Source organism: Lontra canadensis, unplaced genomic scaffold (genome assembly GCF_010015895.1).
Source record: "Lontra canadensis isolate GAN:19392208 unplaced genomic scaffold, GSC_riverotter_1.0 scaffold94, whole genome shotgun sequence".
NCBI classification, from domain to species: Eukaryota; Metazoa; Chordata; class Mammalia; order Carnivora; family Mustelidae; genus Lontra; species Lontra canadensis.
The window spans coordinates 6,837,148-6,855,049 of record NW_022631088.1 but is presented as its reverse complement, the minus strand read 5'-3'; the positions used below and the strand labels follow the sequence as shown (position 1 = coordinate 6,855,049).

The 17,902-nt window shown below is 57.3% G+C and overlaps 1 protein-coding gene across 2 annotated transcripts in view; it reads right to left on the bottom strand.

Moving 5' to 3' along the window:
• Positions 1-2,604: 2,604 nt before the first annotated feature.
• Positions 2,605-17,902, bottom strand: part of MTHFS (methenyltetrahydrofolate synthetase) — a 35,736-nt gene continuing 20,438 nt past the window's right edge. Inside the window, exon 3 of one of the 2 annotated variants that reach the window (XM_032836813.1) lies at positions 2,605-3,208. In XM_032836813.1, the coding sequence (XP_032692704.1) occupies positions 2,973-3,208 (236 nt within the window). In that variant the 3' untranslated portion in view covers positions 2,605-2,972. The remainder of the gene's footprint in view (positions 3,209-17,902) is intronic. The other variant, XM_032836812.1, reaches the window with a different exon arrangement.

Here is a 17,902-nt window from a genome sequence, read left to right as displayed (position 1 = left end):
GTAGACAGCAGGGCCAGTATCAGCAAGTGTCGCAGGTCTTGTGTACGGGTCCGTGCATCTCTGGAAGGTTTTGTTTTCAGCTATAAAGCCCTTCAAACCCAACACTGAAAGAAATGAAATTAGAACCAGGCGTTTCAGTCATTCCAGGGAGATTAAAATAAGGTTTTCAAAAACAGTAAATTTCAAAAAATTTTCCATCACGGCTTTCCCTTTTGGAAATTCAGTGCCTCACAGATTACAGATAACCGACGGCTTCTAGGGTCTCGTCCATTGTTTTTTTTGGTTTTTTTTTTGTTTTTTTTTAAAGATTTTATTTATTTATTTGACAGACAGAGATCACAAGTAGGCAGAGGCAGGCAGAGAGAGAGAGGGAAGCAGGCTCCCCGCTGAGCAGAGAGCCCGATGTGGGGCCCGATCCCAGGATCCTGGGATCATGACCTGAGCCGAAGGCAGCGGCTTAACCCACTGAGCCACCCAGGCGCCCTCTCGTCTGTTTTATTTGTGCCTGTTTCCTGTTGTGTCTGGTGTTATCTGGAAAGAAATCTGTTGTTCATTTTTAAGCATATAAAACCTGCATTTGGGGAGGGGGCGCCCAGGCAGGAGAGAGCAGCCCTACAAGGGAGAGCAGGAGGTCGGGAGGGACGATGACCATGAGAGGTGAATGGGGCCGAGCAGCACAGACCACGGGACATGCACGGACTGGTCCAGAAGGGCCATGCAGCTGGCGTTAACAGAAACTGTTCTAGAAGAATCCAACTGGGAGACGAGGCTGAAGGACGGAATCCGGCAGCAGGTGGAGGCCAACGCGCAAAGCAGCCAGCGCACAACCCAGACCAGGCCGCCGCACGCTGTCCCCTCCTTCCTCGAGAATCTACTCATTATTATTTTGTGCCGGGGACTGGGGTGAGTCCCAGACCCCCGTGACCTTGCCCGTGAGGAGCTCAAGGGCTCATGCAGGAGGTAAGTGCGCAAACACACGATGAAAATAACGTGTGACCAGCTGGATTTCAACGATCTCTGAACGAGAGAAGAGGAGAATGGGGCCCAGGACCCGGGCTTCTGCAGGGAGCCGTCCACACCTAGACGCACGTATCGCTCCCGGGTTAGCGGGACCGGGTGACTGGACATTCCTAGTCATGTGCGCCGGCGGCTCCCCTCTCCAGTTTACCTTCTCGGTAAGTCACACCCGTGTCTACGCAGGGCAGCATTGCGGACGGACGCTGGAGCTCTGCTACAGCCCCAAGGGCCATTCGTCTCCGCCTGGCCCATCCCCTCACCCACGGCCGGATCACGCCGGCTCACTCCTGGGCTCAAGTTCTTGTGCTCAGCCTCTGCTTATGCCCTGATGGGCATTACCCGTACTGTGCGGGTTTTCCCCTTCCCGATACGCTCTGCATGAGGACTACCACCCAGTCCTGGCCACCAGGGTCACCGCTTCTGGGCAGGAGACCCGCAGCCCCCCGGCCTTCCGGAATCTCATGAATCTTACAATTTTAAAACATATTTTACTTCCATGCATAAATCACCAAATCGAATGCTATTATCCAAAGAACACAGATCCGTGGTATAAACACATTCCCTCATTCCCACTCTCTCCAACACCAACTGCGGGTGCAGGCGTCCACCACATACGGGAAACGGCCAGCACCGTCCCTCCTCTTCGGAGCTCACGGTCTGGGGAAGAGGCAGACGTGACAGCCAACAGTCGATGCGCAGGACAGTGCGACAAGGAGGACACGACCGGGGCTGTTTACACGGGTGGAGGGACACTAACTCTGCCCGGGGCCGTGGAGGAAGATGCAACACAAGATGAGACGCCCAAGCTGAGTCGTGAAGGGTAGATGGGAGCATCCAGGTGAGCAAAAGGAGAGAGGGCATCGCGGCCCACAGGGCAAGCATGCGACCTGGTGCGAAAGGCAAGCTATACCCATGCCGCTCGGGGAGGGGCACAGATGCGTGCATCCGCGGAGGGGGCCTCCTGCAGGAGAAGGCAGCCGGCCGCTCCCTGGTACCTGTAGGCCCTGAACGGCCAGACTCCCAGATTCACGCTTTGTGAAGTCACTTGGACTGGAGTTTGGGAAACAGAGGACGGCGCCAGACTGTGGGCAAAAGAGGCCAGAAGGGGGGTCTCCTGCAAATGCTGTGAGCCTGGACCCCGGGAGCGAGGGGTCGGGGACAGGAGAGGGGAGGGGACAGGCGACAGCAGCACTCCGGAGGTGAACGCCACGGGCCCCGGCACAGGCAGGGCGCGGGGGTGAGAGCAGCATCTAGGAAGATGCCCGGTTTCCGGTTACAAGCAAACCTCCTGCACAGAATCCCGGCTCCCACGCTGGGAGGCCATCTGCCAGCCCGCAGCCCGTGGCGCGTTTCATTTCCAAAGCAGACACCACAAGCAAACAAGGTATTTCTAACCCACAGGACATTAGACCTTAAATCCTAAGTGACCAACACACAGAGACATGGAGATGGCACTAAAGCATTTAAATCCTAAAAGGTCTCGGTCTAGACTGTCAAGAGCTACAAAGTATCAGACACGGAATCGCAGGGGGAGCAAATGAAGTCACGATGAAGTGCTAGAACATTCCGGGGGACCTGCGCACACACGGACGGGTCGGTGAACAGTTGCTGAGCCTGCGCAGCCTGCCCAAGACTGGGCAGGCCCAGGACAGGACGCGCTGAGACCGTGTCCCCACGGGGCGAGATCCCCGGCCCTCACCCTCGGTTGGGCCCACAGCACCTCCCCAAAAGCTGCAGACACTTCCTGACACGTCGCCAACCAGCAAGACAGGCTGCAGATCACACCGGCATCGCCCGCGTTTTTATTCATGTCCTGCCCGGTTTGGGAAGGTGGTTTAGCATCAGCTCTTGTGCAATTACACTGGAAAGCAGGTGGCCTGCATGCGCGCGGATGTCCTGACGAGGCAGCGGACAGGCTCCGCTTTCCCCTGGGACACGGCCCACGGCCACGGGCGTCAGGGTTTAGGGGGACGGCTCTCGTACAGGACTTCGTCCACCTTCACGTCGTTCTCGTCCACGGGGACCTGCAGGCAGATCTGCTCTCGGAAGGCCAAGGCCATGGTGTAGGGCCCCACGTCCTGCTCACGCAGACAGCGCTTCAGGTACGCGTCATAGTAGCCCCTGCCTCTCCCCAGGCGGTTCCCATGCTCGTCGAAGCCGAGACCCGGCACGAAGATGAGATCGAGGCCCCCTGCGGGAGAGAGGAGCACAGGTGAGAGGGTGAACAGTTTCTGGAAGAGACGGACCCCTCAGGAGTCTGCGTTCTACTGTGGAATGACATCTATCCTCTTCTCAACTGATGAAGAAACACACGACCGCTCTAGAAAATCCAGTGAGCACAGGTCCGAGAATCCAGGACGGACACTCAGCAGCTCTGGGAGCCCATCCCCATCTCTCTATGCGTTCTCCTGCGTACACCTCGGACGACGTGGGTTTGTACCGTGGAAGCCCATGGTGACGTGGATTTGTTTTACAATAGGGGATCGTGCTGTAAATGCACTTCCTCGTCCTTACAATTTTCTTGACAATGTTTGCCTTCCTTTGGCTTAGTGCCTTGCGAGATACAGCACACCACACAGAGAGCGCGCAAAAGACATGATCGCCAACTGTGTGTGTCAACGGCAAGTCTTCCGGCCAACAGGCCGCTACTAGCAGGTACGCTCTGGAGGAGAAGAGAGTCACATGTGGATTTGTGGCCACATGGGGGGGTGGCACCCCCAACCCCCGAGTAGTTCAAAGGTCAACCATATGTAAAAAAACGCCAGATTCCCAGACCCCACCCACACCTACAGAGAATTTCCTTGGATAGCGACTAAGAACGTTTTTTCTTTCTTTTTTTAAGCATCTCTGCGATCCCACACACCGACCAGGTTGGGGAGCCAGTGTCCCAGCACCGTGACAACTGGAGGGGCGAGAGAGGGTCAGAGAGAAGCTGGAACGGATGGAGCTGTCCTCCAAGTCAGCGATCAGGCAGATGCGGTCAGCTGTGGGGGGCGCCAAGGCCTGCCCGGCTGTCAGCTTCCCCGGACTCACGGGAGAGCAGGCTTCAGCCCGGACAGGGACATTTTAAAGGTACAAAAGGGGGCCCCAACTGTCCTCTGGCTGGAACCCTGCCAGGGAACACGGGGGCCAGGAGTGGACACACATTATCGAAACAGAGCAGGTTGCCGGGGCTTGGGGTGCAAGGCAGGGTCTCGGAGGCAACAAGACGCTGGCGACTGTGAGGGGCCTGGGGAGGTCCGTGAAGGAGGCAGCAGGACAGATGATGCGGAGAGCTGCTCGGATCTGGTCAGTCCCACTGGAGGGCCCTGCTGGCGCCCGGCAGCAAGTGTGTGGGACCAGCACAAATCAAGAGCCACGCACGTGCCCCACTCGGGGCTGGGCCCAGCGGCCTCCCCTGCTGGCTGCCTGAAGGCTGTGTGGGAGCCTCTGGCGACCTCGAGCTTGGCACGGACACACTCCCCACGCAGCTCGCTGCCAAGAACGTCCCAGCTCGGAAGCCGTGACTCCTCGGGAACAGGGTGTTCGGGGAGAGGTGCTCAGACTGCCGGCCAGGCTGGCCCCCCGCGGGCCGCAGCTGCTCTGTCTACGCACAGACGTGCGGCATGAGCCCAGCGCACACCTGCCAAGCCGCGCCTGCCAGAAGCCCGCAGAGCCCGCCTCCGACCACTGTCGTGAACTTCCGTGGAAACCGGCTTGTCTTTTCTGGCCAAACCTGCTCGCGGCCCCGGTCCCCGACTTTCCCTTTCCTCCCTGACCCTGGCCTGCTCCTCCTCCTCCCGTGGGATGAATGGAGGTGCGTGCACAGAGACCGGGCTCGCTCTGGGTCCTCCCGTGTCACCAGAGCACGCTGGGGCTGAAAGCTCGGCTGTCATCTACACACGCACACACACACACGCACACACACACACGCGCGCACACACACACGCGCTCACACACACGCACACACATCGCTTCCCAGGCTCCTGCCGGAGATGGAGCTCAGCCAGGATAAAACAAGCGAGTGTGTGACCCCCATCCCCGTGGAAGCTCTGCCGACCGCCTGAAAGCAACAGGGACAGGGACAGGGCGCCCCCGAGGCCTCGTCAGAGGGACAGGCCGTCTGCCGGCTGGTTGGGGAAGGACACATGGGAACCTTGGCGGGACCTGGGTTTTTAAGGATGTGGCAGAACTGGGTTCGGCTACGTTTCAGAAAGTAAGGGAAGGTCGCAGGAGCAGAGAGACGGGGGCGGGGGGGGCACAGATAGGGCAGAAGGACCCCACTGAAGAGCAGGGGGCATGAGAGGGGAGTTTGCCAGGTTGGGGTACAAAGGTTCAGGAGGGAGAGGCAAAGTGACCCCCTCAGGTCGGCAGAAAAACAACAAACAACCCGACCCCCGCACGGACAGAGGACCTGAGCAGACGGTTCTCCAGAGAAAACCAGAAAGGGCTGACAGACATGGGATTTACGTACGTTAATTTTGTATCAGGGACCCTTTATCAACCCTAGCAGTTTTCGGCTGGAGTCTCTCGGATTTTTATATGTGGTACCATGTCGTCTGCAGATAGTGGAGGCTTTACTTGTCCACACCCATCCGGATGCCTTTTCTTTCTTTTTCTTGTCGAACTGCTGTGGTTAAAACACTCGTACTACGTTGAATAACGCTGGTAAGAAGGGACATCCTCATCTTGTCCCTGATCTTGGGGTACAAGTTCTCCGTTCCTCCCCACAGACTGACATTGGCCGCGGGTTTCTCCTCCACGGCCTTCACTGTGTGGAGGTTTGTGCCCGCAGATGCACTTGGTTTAGAGCTGTCATCAGGAATAGGTGCTGAATTTTGTCAGAGGCTTTTTCTGCAGCTGTCAGGGTGACCACGATTTGTATTCTTCATTTTGCTCACGTGAGGACCGTGTGGGCTGACCGGTGAGTACGGAGCCGTCCTCGATACGCCCCGGGATAAATCCCACTTGATCACCGGGAGTGATGCTGTTACTGTGTTGTTGAATGTGGTTTGCCAGTGTTTTGTTGAGGACTTTGGTTCCTGTGTTCATCAGGGATCTCTTCTGTGTCTATACTGTCTTTATCTGGGTTTGGTAGGAGGGTAATGCTAGCCTCACAGAATGAATCTGGAAGCATTTCTTCCTCTTTTTTGGAATATTCGAGGACAATAAGTAGTAACTCGTCCTTAAATGTTTGGTAGATTTTCTTGTAACTCATCTGTCCCTGGACTCTTGTTTATTGGGAGTTTTTTGTTTTTTCTTTTTGTTTTTGTTTCTGAAGTAGGTTCCATGCCTAGAGTGGAGCCCAACACCGGGCCTGAACTCACGACCTGAACATGACCTGAGCTGACATCATGAGTAGGACGCTCAACCGACGGGGCCACCCAGGGGCCCCGGGGCAGCTTCTTGTTTACCAACTCAATTTCGTCACTAGTAACCGCGCTGTTGAGACTTCCTGTGTCTCCCTGATTCAGTTTTGGAGCTAAGAGGCACAGAAGGAGACGTTTGACGTCACTTGTCACCAGGGAAAAGCACATCAATACCTCAGTGACACGTCACCTCGCGCCTGCTGGGATGGCCGTTGAAAACGCCGCATATAATGAACGTTGCTGAGGCACTGGGGAGACCAGAACTCTGTGCATCGTTGCCGGGAGCACAAGAAGGTGCAGCTCCTACGGTCGACAGTGCAAACCTTCCTTACAAAACTAGAAGTGGAACTAGGCATACTAGCCACAGAGTGCCCCTGGAACGCGGGTCTTAAAGAGGGCTTTGGGCACCCCTGTTCAGAGCAGCCTCCCTCACAACAGTCCAGAGGCAGAAACGCCCAAACGTCCGCGGACAGCTGCATGGACAAGCACAGGGAGGCTCGCGCACGGGGTGCTACCCAGCCGTGGAAGGAAGGAGCCCACACCTGCTATGGACGCGGAAGACACCAGGTTAACGAAATAAACCAGGTGCAGAAGGACAAGTACCGCACGAGTCCCGCGCAGGCAGCGCCTGGAGCAGCCGAACTCGGACGTGCTGTGGGGTCGCTGGAGCCAGGGAGGAGTAGACACGGGGGGCTGCCCTGGCTGCCGGCCTCACCAGGCAGGACGAGAAGACACGGCAGATGCCTGCTGTCCCGCACTGTGCCCAGAGCCAACGTGGATGCCATTCTGAAAACTTTGTTAAGAGAGTGGCTCTCGGGGTGCCTGGGTGGCTCAGTGGTTTAAGCCTCTGCCTTCAGCTCAGGTCACGGTCTCAGGGTCCTGGGATGGAGCCCTGCATCGGGCTCTCTGCTCTGCAGGGAGCCTGCTTCCCTTCCTCTCTCTGCCTGTCTCTCTGCCTATTTGTGATCTCTGTCAAATAAAAAAAAAAAAAAGAGAGAGAATGGCTCTCACGTTATGTGTTACTTACCACATTTTTTTAATGCAAAGATACCAAAAGGAAAGCCAGGAGGAAATCGAGATTTCCACCCGTCGATACGTGAGGAAGGGAAGCCAGAATTTCAGAGCACGCACCTCCAGGCCACTAGAAGAAGAGAAGGAAGAAAGGAGGCAGCGAGACAAGAAAATACCTTTCTCAAGTCCCTTGCAGTCCAGGTGGTCTCGCTCCCCCCAGTGTCACAGCCCCCACGTGCACTATAGCCCTCACAGCGCTCCCCTGGGTCTGGATGGAGGAGGCAACACCTAGAGATGGGAAGACGGCGAGTGTTACCTTGCACGGTCGCTAGAAGCAAGCTCTACAATGAGTAAGCACAGAGAATGGCTCTGGGACTCTCAGGTGACAAGAGGCCGTGAGAGGGCCCTTCTCGGGTAGAAGTCCCGACAATCTGTTTGGGGTATTGCTGCTGGATCCACGGCGAACAGGATAGGTAGTATGACTCCCTTCAACCATGGGGTCACCTGCAGTCCTGGCTCCAGGTCCTCAGAAGCCCGCTCTGGCCTGCGTCTACATGACGAATCCAAGTGTCTTCCTGAAACGCGGAGTTTCCTTGCTTGACTTCATCTGTCTGCTGTTGCTATAAGTTCTTCCTGTGTCCTCCCCATCGTCCCATGCGTGCCCCCTCCTCCCCCACGCATACCCCAGGCAGCGTCACGCCATCACAGCACGGTCCTGGATACTTTCCCTCCCCAGCGGCAAGGCCCCAACGAGGTCTGAAGGTCACACGCAGGCTTAACAAGCTCCCCTTGCACCCACCGGTCCGACCCTGGGCCGTCCCCATTAATGGGGGACCCCAGACCCTCCTGAATGCCCTGCAAGGTCAAAACCCGACAGAGACAGCAGGAAAAACGCTTGGTCTGTGCACAAGTCCTCCAAGTGCCTCTGGTGGCTCCGTTTTCACTGTGGGCTCCGTGCGAGAGGGCAGTGACGTGGGGCTCCACACGCACGGAGACCCCACCTGATCTCTGCTCAGTTGTGCGAGCCTCACAGACAGCCCTGCCACACCAGACCGCACCCACCGCTCAGAGCGCGTGCCCTCTAAGGCCCGAGACTGCCCCACACGGTCATGAAGGTGTTTCTGTGCTCCAGGGCCAAGGCTAAGCTTCGGACCCACATCCTGCATCTGCTCAGACCGGGCTGCCCTCCGTCTGGGCGGGCTCTGGACCGCCAGTGCCCCCTGGAGGCAGCCCACGGCAGCGGCGCCCGGCCCTAAGGCTCCTTCTCCACTGCTCTGCCTCTGGGAGGCTTTCCTGCTTCAGTCCCCTGAGCAAGGAGAGGCAGCTGGAAACAGTGCCCGCCGCAGAAGCTGGCCATGACTGTGAGACTAGGTGATGCCTGTAAATGCCTCCGCCCAGGGCCAGGCCAGGCTGCGTCTGATGAGAGGCTGTTGCCAAGAGCGCTCCTTTTCTCATTAAGAAATGTCAGACATTGTTGCTCGCGCCCGGTAGCTGGGGAAGCGGTGGGGGTCTGCAGTCTTCCAGAAGATCCTCCAGCCGGAGGCTTCCCACATCCCCTTGGAAGGGGCTGGCACCCGTGCTCTCAGCTCCGGGCGTGGAAGGAGACGGGGGAGGGCTCTGTGCAGAACATTCCTCGTACAGTCAGAGAATAAACAATCCAGGCTCATGGCCACAGGGTCCTCACAACCACTTAACTCAGCCCCGTGGTCCAAAAGCAACCACGGACAGTCCGTCCACTAACGCACGTGGCTGTGCTCCAGGTAGGCTTATTCGAGGCCAGTGGCGGGTCCGCTGTGGCCCGTGGGCTGCTGGCCGCTGAGCCCGCCCTAGAACATAAGGGAGGAGTTTCGGGGAGAAGGGACCGGAACGCTGGCAGAAAGGACGAGTACAGTCAGGACAGGAAAATACGCATTAGATTTGGCCACGAGGAAACCACAGGGGCGAGGGTGCACCCAGCGGGGACACGAGGACAGACACAGGGAACGAGGACAGACACGGAGCCGCAGACCTTCATGCACCAAAACAGAAAGAAAGGGAACTAGGCCCAGAAAGAAAACGAAGACAGAGGGTTTCCTCAGTGCCTAGAGGGGGCCCGGGAGCACTGCGCTGGGTGCTGAGGACAGTCCGCCAGCGCACGGCGTCCTCGTTCTCCCCGGCCGCGGAGGGGGCAGCTGGCCGTGGACCCTCTTCGGGCGCCCTGACCTCTGACTCCTGCCCTGGGTGGCCTGTCCTTGCCCCAATCCTGCAGAGAAGGCTGGAAATGAGGAATGTCAGAGCCTGGGAGCCCCGCAGCGCTGTTTCCTGCCCCTCTCCTCACTAGCACAGGGCCGGGTCGAACCTGCGGACCGCCCCCTCCAGGTGCCACCGCACCGCACCGCCGGCAGGGCGCCCGCCTGCACCAGTCTGCCCGAGCGTGCGTTCCTCCTGCAAGTCCAGCGGGCGCCCGCCTCCAGGCCCTGCCTGTCTCGATCCCCCCTCAAACTCAGCCTTCGTCCTGACTCCCCCTGCTCAAAGCCTTGAGTTAATCAGAGTCTCTTAAAGACAACATCCAAGTTCTCTGACTGGGTCGGGGGCAGGACCCACACACCTGAGCCCCGTCACGGCTCCAGCATGGTCTGTCCTGAAACGCGGGCAGTCCTGTTCCACTGAGGGGCCCACCGCCCCACAGCCTGGCCCCATGAGGTCCTGCGGGCCGGTCTCGGCTCCTGCTACGCTGTTCTCCACGCCAGCAAGGTCCTCTAATCGCTGTGTTGACCTGTCTGGTCGCGACAGTCCCGACGTGCACAAACGTCAGTTAAACACCCACGCGACGCCCCCTGCCCATGAACTGCGGTGTGGCCTGCCCTTATCTGACACCGCGAGGAGGGGGAGGAGTTCCTTCCTCTCCTTCTGGGGACAGTTGTCTCCTTTCCGCAGAATGATGCCAAGTCCGGTTCTATTTCCTAGGAGAGAAAGCCAGAGTGAGGACAGAGCGACGTCTGACTAGATCCAAGTTGTCTCTGTTCGCGCCTCCCATGCACAGACTCCTCCCCACAGTCCAGCTTCTAGAAGGAAGAGGGGGAGCAGCGGCTCCATGTCTCACGCGCCCACGACGGGGCAAGTGCCGTGCTACATGCCGGGGAGGGAGGGGTGACTAGATCGGCGGCTCAGCACATCCGCTGGGCGAGGCAGGAGGACGGGGCTCGCACGCCCGGTTCACGGACGGAGACCCGAGCTCTGCGCTCAGAGAACCTGAATGCCACCTTACGGGCGCTCAGCTCCAAAGAGAAACAGCTGAGGGCTGTCTCCCGGGGGGCATCGCTCCTGCCGCCAAGGGCGCCCGCGGGGCCAGGCACAGGGACAGAGGAAGCACTGGGAGGGCCGTTGTGCAGGCTTCTGGGGGCTGCGGGGCCTGGGTCCCAGCGCCAGCTCGTAGTAGCCGGGAGACGTCAGTCAAACTGCGTCGACCTGCAATCCGAGGTGGACAGCACGTGAGGACGTAAAGAGTTTCTCAGCCATTCAAGTCACGTGTCAACTTAACCGGTGGCTGTGACCAGACTCCCCGGCCCGCCGCTCATGACAGACGCGCCCTGGGGGCACAAGGAGCCGAAATCCTGAAATAAAATCCAGAACCAGAAATTCAGGAGGACTCTTGCCGCAGAAATCGATACCAGATGCTTTGAGCTCATCGGGGTGCCTCTGAAAAAACAGAGGGACACAGGACCCCTCCCCCGGGTCCCCCGTCCTGGTGCACGGGGTCCCGCAGTCACGGGATCGCAGTACAAATACGCACGACGTCCGACAGGTCTAACCACAATGGTTCCAAGCGTTCACCTCCCTGCAAACGCAGGCTGCCCTGGGAGCGGGACGCTGAGACCGCCTGAGGCAGAGGGCTGCCTGAGCTCTTCCGTTACTCGGTAAACGCTGCACCGCTCACCTGCCCTGCTGCGTCATGGGCCATTCTGGCCCTTTGGGACCCTCCATGCAGAATCAAATACACTGTAGTAAAAGCCATCTTTTTTTTTTTTAAGATATTTCTTTACTGGGGCACCTGGGTGGCTCAGGAGGTTAAGCCTGAGGGAGAGGCTCAGGTCATGATCTCAGGGTCATGGGATCAAACCCCACATGGGGGGGTCTCTGCTCGGTGGGGAGCCTGCTTCTCCCTCTACCGCTTCCCCTGCTTATGCTCTCTCTCCTCCTCTCTCTTTCTATCAAACAAATAAAATCTTTTTAAAAAAAAGATTTATTTATTCAGAGAAAGTCACGAGCAGAGGGAGGGGCAGAGAGAGAAACCCGAAGCTGACTTCCCGCTGAGTGAAGAGCCCAACACGGGACTCGCTCTCATGCTTCTGAGATCGTGACCTGAGCCAAAATCAGGACTCAGATGCTCAACTGACTGAGCCCTCCCCAAAAATCATCTTTGAAAGACAATCACCTGTGATTGAGCATTTCTGTGTTGTTACTCTAAAATCCACTCTTGAACACAGGGCCTAACGCTTATGTCAAAATACAGGGACTGTACTTGTCACGGGAGCATGGGAGCCCACACCGGCCACGGGAGCCGTTCCCCCTGAGCCCCAGGCAGGCCACCACTCATCCGCTAACGAGGCCTTCAGGATGTGAGATGGTCTCTGCATGCCTCCGAGTTAAACCTAAGTGTTGATGAGTTCCACGCTTTCACTCAACCCCGTGAACACGGACTACATGTCCAAATGAACAAAGCGGAGATGACGGGAATCAGACTCTTCTAGAAGGGCCGAAAGCCAAGACAGAAGCAGCGTGGGTGGCATTTGGTGACTTAGCTGCTGAGAGTGTCACCAACGGCACCCCCTTCCCAACCAACCCAGGGAGCCTAGAAAACCTTGGGGACAACAGCACGGAAGCTGAGCTAAGGTGAACTATGAAGGCCGATCGGCCCCTAGAATATGGCTGAGCCTCTTCAGGACAGCTCGGGAAGGGCCCAAAGAAAACCGGCAACAGGGACCAGCTCTGGAGAAGCAAACTGGGGGAGAAGAGGACCTCCCTCACCTCAGTCCGTCCTTCTGCTGTTTGGATTTTTTACCACATTCATAGATAACCCAAAAATTTTAAAAGACTTATTTGAGGGAGCCAGCGACAGAAAGCGTGAGTGAGGAGAGGGACAGAGGGAGAGGGAGAGAGAGAACCTCACGCAGGCGCCCCACTGAGCGCAGAGCCCGACCTGGGGCTCGATCCCAGGACTCCAAGATCACAACCTGAGCTGAAATCAAGAGTGAGATGCTTAACCGACTGAGCCACCCAAAAACCCTCCCCCCAGATATTTTTAAAACCCTTTGGAAGTATCGACCCTCGAGAATTTCCAGGACAAGGGCCTGGGAGGCCATTTGATGCGGCAGGTGAGCGTGCTTCCGGAGAGAATGCCGCGTGGGGACCCTGACCTACCAGTGACTCGCCAAGGAAAATACTCCTCAAATTGCCTGTCTCCCCCTAAAACTTGGTGTCCTCTCCCTAAGATGGAAACCATACCACCACCTGCAGCAGGGGTGACCAGACGAGCAGAGGCGGCACGTGAAGGCGCTAACAGGTACTCAGCAAACACACGGTCGGTCAACTCTGGGCACGAGTAACCCGTTCTCTTCACAGTGACTCCGAAAGTCACTTCTTCTCCAGGAATGCAAACACGTGTAACAGGAATGCTGGGCCAGGGGAGGGGTGACTCTCTAGAGCCACCTGCTGTCACAGTGAGAACCGTGCAGGCCAGAGATGCCCCAGGTCAGCAGGCACAGAGCAGGGAGCCAGGCGACTCGCAAACACACTGTCCCCGAAACAGGTGTCACAGGAATCATTTTCCCCATTCCACCGGTCTCTCTCTTTGCCCAGGCCCCTAGAGAAGAATCTGCTTACAAATCCAGGAAATTAGAGTCACTCTTTGACAACCCCATTTAAAAACCACGTAAGTGCCAGACGCTGTGCCAGAACATGACTGGCCAGATGACCTCCCAGTGTCTCCCCAACAGCCCCGCGAGGGCGGGAATTACTATCCCGACTCTTCAAATAGGAAAACCAAGGCTCAAAGAGAGCACGCATCTGCTCAAGGCCGTACAGGTGGGAAATGCGAGAGGCGGAGTGTGGGCGCTGATTTCCCAGGGCTTGCAATTTGTGGAGGCTCTTTGGTCCCTGCCTGGAGGGATAAAGCAGACAAGGGACGTGCTCCTTACCAGCCGTGGTTGGGGGAGGGGGGGTCAGTCAAGCGGATACAACCATGTCTCAGTCAGGTTAAGGTCATGGTGAGAGGCAGACAGCACAGTCGAACTGGGGAAATCCGAGCAGTGAGTACGGGAGGGAGTGGTCAGAGGGCAGGCAGGGCTGAGAGGCGGCAGACAGCGGGCACATTCCCCCACAGGGAGCCTTGGCCACCTCCAGGCCTGCAGGTGGAGAGATGGGAGCAGGGAGGGCAAGGCTCTAGGTACTGAGAGCTGTAGCCAGAGGGGCCGCTGGCCAGTATGGGGGTCTGGGCAGGGGAAGCACCGAGGGCAGGGGCAGGAGGGAGCAAACACCGAGCTCTCCCTCCCACACCCTCTGGTTTCTGTCGGGGCCTCCCGCTGGCTGAAGACCCAGAAGCCAGGACCAGGTGCCTGTGACGTGGTCCACGCAGGGGGACTTCCCTGGCACCAAGCAAGTGACAGAGACAGACAGCTGCTGGGGGGGAGGATGTGCAAAGGGACCCAACAAACAATTTATACCTGCCTGTGATCCGTGCTTACTTCCGGGTTTGGGGAACTGGATGTGTTTATAATTTCTTTACATTCCTCTGCACTGCTTGAGTAAGTCTCATCTTTATCGTCAGAACAAAGATCTCTTCTTTTAGAACAATAAATCCTTTCAGAGCCCTCAGAAAACCTCTGCGTCTCCCTCTGAAGATGCGCTTCAAACACGTTTGCTTTTTTAGGTATATCCTTTACTGTATCGTAAAGCTGGCTAGCATGGCATACAAAAATAAGCCCAAAACTTAATAAATGACTAAAAGTCCTTAGGAAATGATCATTTCATTTGCATTTCTTAAATCATCAACAGGACCAACAGCAAGCGAGGCACTAAGGACCCGAGAGGTAGCAGTGAGGTCTCCCCACTGGAGGACGGGGCTCAGCCAACCACAGCGGGGGTCAGATCTGGCCCGTCGGCTGCTTTTGTAAACCAAGTTTCTTTCTTTCTATTTTATTTTATTTTATTTTATTTATTTGAGAGAAAGAGTGAGAGAGACTAAGAGGGAGAAGCAGACTCCCCACTGATCAGGGAGCCTGATACAGGCTCGATCCTAGGACCCTGAGATCGTGACCTGAGCAGAAGGCAGAGGCCTTAGCGACGGAGCCCCCCAGTTGCCCTGTAAATCAAGTTTCAATGGAACACAGCCACGCTCCGCGTCCACACAGAAACAGCGAGCTGCATGGCTACAGCAGATAACAGAGGGCGCATGGAGCCCTTTACAGAAACCGTCTGCCATGCCTGCCCAGCTTTAGAACATCTCCGGTAGGTTACAAAGGAAAAATGGTAACAATGTAACCCTACCAAGGAGAAACGGCAACAATGTACCCTTACAAAGAAGAACCCATAAGGGGGCACTGTTAGAAAGGAGAAACGGCAACAATGTACCCCTACAAAGGAGAAACAGTAGCCCCAGGCCGCTACAAAGGAGAAACAGTAGTCCTGGGGCTGCTACAAAGTTGCAACAATAACAGCACAGCCCGGCTCCTCCCCACCAAGCAGACGCAGACCACCATCAGTCCTACGGGAGAAAGAGAATTAAACTGAACCCCAGACGTGCAGAAGGCCATGCAGGAGATGGACCCACAGCAGCAGCCTCATCCAAATGGCTCTCAGGGTCACATTCATTCTGGCTCCGAGCCTGTGACACTGTCCCTGCTGCTGGTCACCACAGGCCCCTTGGAAGGCCTCTCCCACTGAGAAGACGCTGCGGGATGTCGTACGATCCCTGCTAACTTCCGGCAGCCTCCGGCCGTGCGCGTCCCTTGCGCACCTGCAACACCAGTGGACAGAACAATTCCATTTCTCAGCTCGGTTTACGAGCAAAGCTTAGCGGTTTGGAGGACTTTAAGGATAATTCCTCACCCATCCATGTGACACAATCAAGAAATAAAGGAGGCCAGCAATGGAAAAGCAAATGCCATATGACTGCACAGAAACGGCATCTCTGAAACAGCTGATCTACCGAGACGAGGAGCAGGAGGCTGTCTGCCAGGGCCCGGGGCTGTGGAGCTCGGGCAGAGGCTCCGACGGGCAAGAGGGAAGGTAGCCGAGGTCCATTCCGCAAGGCCGTGCACACGTGGAATGTTCCTGAGCTCCCCATGGAGAGGTGGCTGCTCAGGAAAATTCAGGTGCGTGGGGCAGGCAGTTTGTCCCAGGCATGGGCCCTGCGAAGCCGGCCTCCGGGGACAGGAGGACCCTGGTGCACGGGAGAGCCACAAAGAACGGTCCCTCCTGACAGGCAAACCCACAGGGGTTTCCAGAGCTGCCTGTGCTGTTCTCACTTTTCCGGAGACCAGCCCTCGAAGTCATCAGCCTGAATAACGACAGCATCGTCCCTCCGCCTCACGAGCTTATTAGCGAGATGGAAGCTTCTCCTGGATTCCGCTATTTCTCTCGCCGGCACGTGAATGAGCGCTTCGAAGTCCTGCAAACTCTCTGGCTCTGTACATTTTGCTAAAATAAACCAACCAGGACACGGTATCTCTTCGCGACCCGGGAGGACTCGTGGCCTGGCTGCCATGAGCTGTGGATCACGTGCGACAGATCCCGCTACTGCAGGCCCGAGATAAGGTAACCGGGGACTTGGAAACAACAGTTGCTGGTGTTCAAAGACGCCGTCTTCCGGCGGGTCCCAAGTGCCATTCTCAGTCCAGCCACCTTCTGGAAGCCTTCTAGTTGGGGAGAAACCTGCCCTCAGAGCCTTTCACATTCCCCAACACCTGCTAGAGCAGCTGGACGGGAACGAGGAGAAAGGGCTCGCGGCGGCTCACCGGATGGACACACGTAACTCTCCGGATTCTGGGATCCAACACACCCGACCCACGGTGTGCACGCGGACGAGTGCACACATCTCACACCCCCACGCTGGGGTGACGTACGTGACGAGGGAAGAAGCGCAGGGGTGGGAGGAAGGCCAGCATCTGCGGAGAAGGGGGTTCGCCCCGGCAAACTGGCTCATGGAGGGGCGCTGGCCCGACCAGCCGTGGAAGGCAGAGGAGGAGCCTGGCGCGTCAGGACGGAGAGGAGGGGACGGAGGACCAGGAACGCATGCAAAGAGCAGAGGCCCAGAGTCGGAGAAGCAGGAGTGCGTTCAGGGCCGGTGACCGGCTCTCTCTGGAAGGGCCCACCAGCAAGACATCTGGAAGCGGACGTTAGACCGCAGCGAGACACACCTCCAGTGACAAACCCACGTCATTCTGCGGGCTGAGCTGCTGACGCCCAGGCTCAGCCTCCAAGAGGAAGACCAGCGGCCCCAGAGCCCAAACGGACTGCGGCAGAATCCGAACTCGCGGGGCATGCGGGAGAGTCACAGAGGGAGAGGACAGCATCCTCGAGACCTCAGGAAAGAACCTGACTTTCCTGCCGTCCTAAACAAATTCTACATGCAATACCCCTAGTGAAGGACGCTGGGCGGCTCTGTGGGCTGAGCGTCTGAGTCCTGATCTCAAGGTCATGAGATCGAGCCTTGCATCGGGCTCTGTACTGGGTGTGGAGTCTGCTTTAAAAAAAAATAAAAAATGTTCCTAGTTAAGCGATTTCATTCCTTGTTAAGATTTGTCACAAACCCGCCAGCTCCTCCCTCGTGCCAGCAGCACTGTCTCAGCGGGGCTCCTGGGGGCGGCCTCGGCGGCCAGGCCTCCAGACTACAAACCCGTCCCTGGACTCCTTAGCCAACAGGAAAACTGGATACCCCCCAGAGCTCCCTGAAACCTTTACAAGGAGGGACACGCCTGCATTTGGGTAGTGACTGCACAAATCTGCATGTGTGATAGAACCACACAGAAGCGCGTGTACGTGTCCTGCACACCGTGGCATGCGCATGTATACAGGTGACACGGAGTTAGCGGCAGTGGGACCCGTGTCCCGTGGTCACCACGCCACCACAGATCTGGGAGATGCCACTGCGGAGGCAGGTTGGGGGAACAGAACCCAGCACCCCCCACCAGCTGTTTCTGTAATTTATTATTTCAAAATAACAAGTTTCAAAAACGTTCAGAAAAAGCATCTCCTGCTGTGACCTCCAACTCCAAGAATCTCGAACCAAACCAGCTCCCATCTACCCTGGATCTCGCCTTCCTCCGACAGACCTCAAGCTCGAAGCACAACAGAGCATCCCCCCTTGGCTGGGGTCTCCGTGTGTGGCCGACCTTGGCTGTGAGCAGGTGACTTCCCCCGGAACGCAGCCCCGGCCAGCCCGTCAGTCGGTGGGTCGTGGCCCCGCGCGCGCCACGCCGGCGCCCTCCCCTCACTCGGCTCCTCCCGCGGCCTTGGATGAGCTCACAGCATGGCTGAGTGTGGGACAA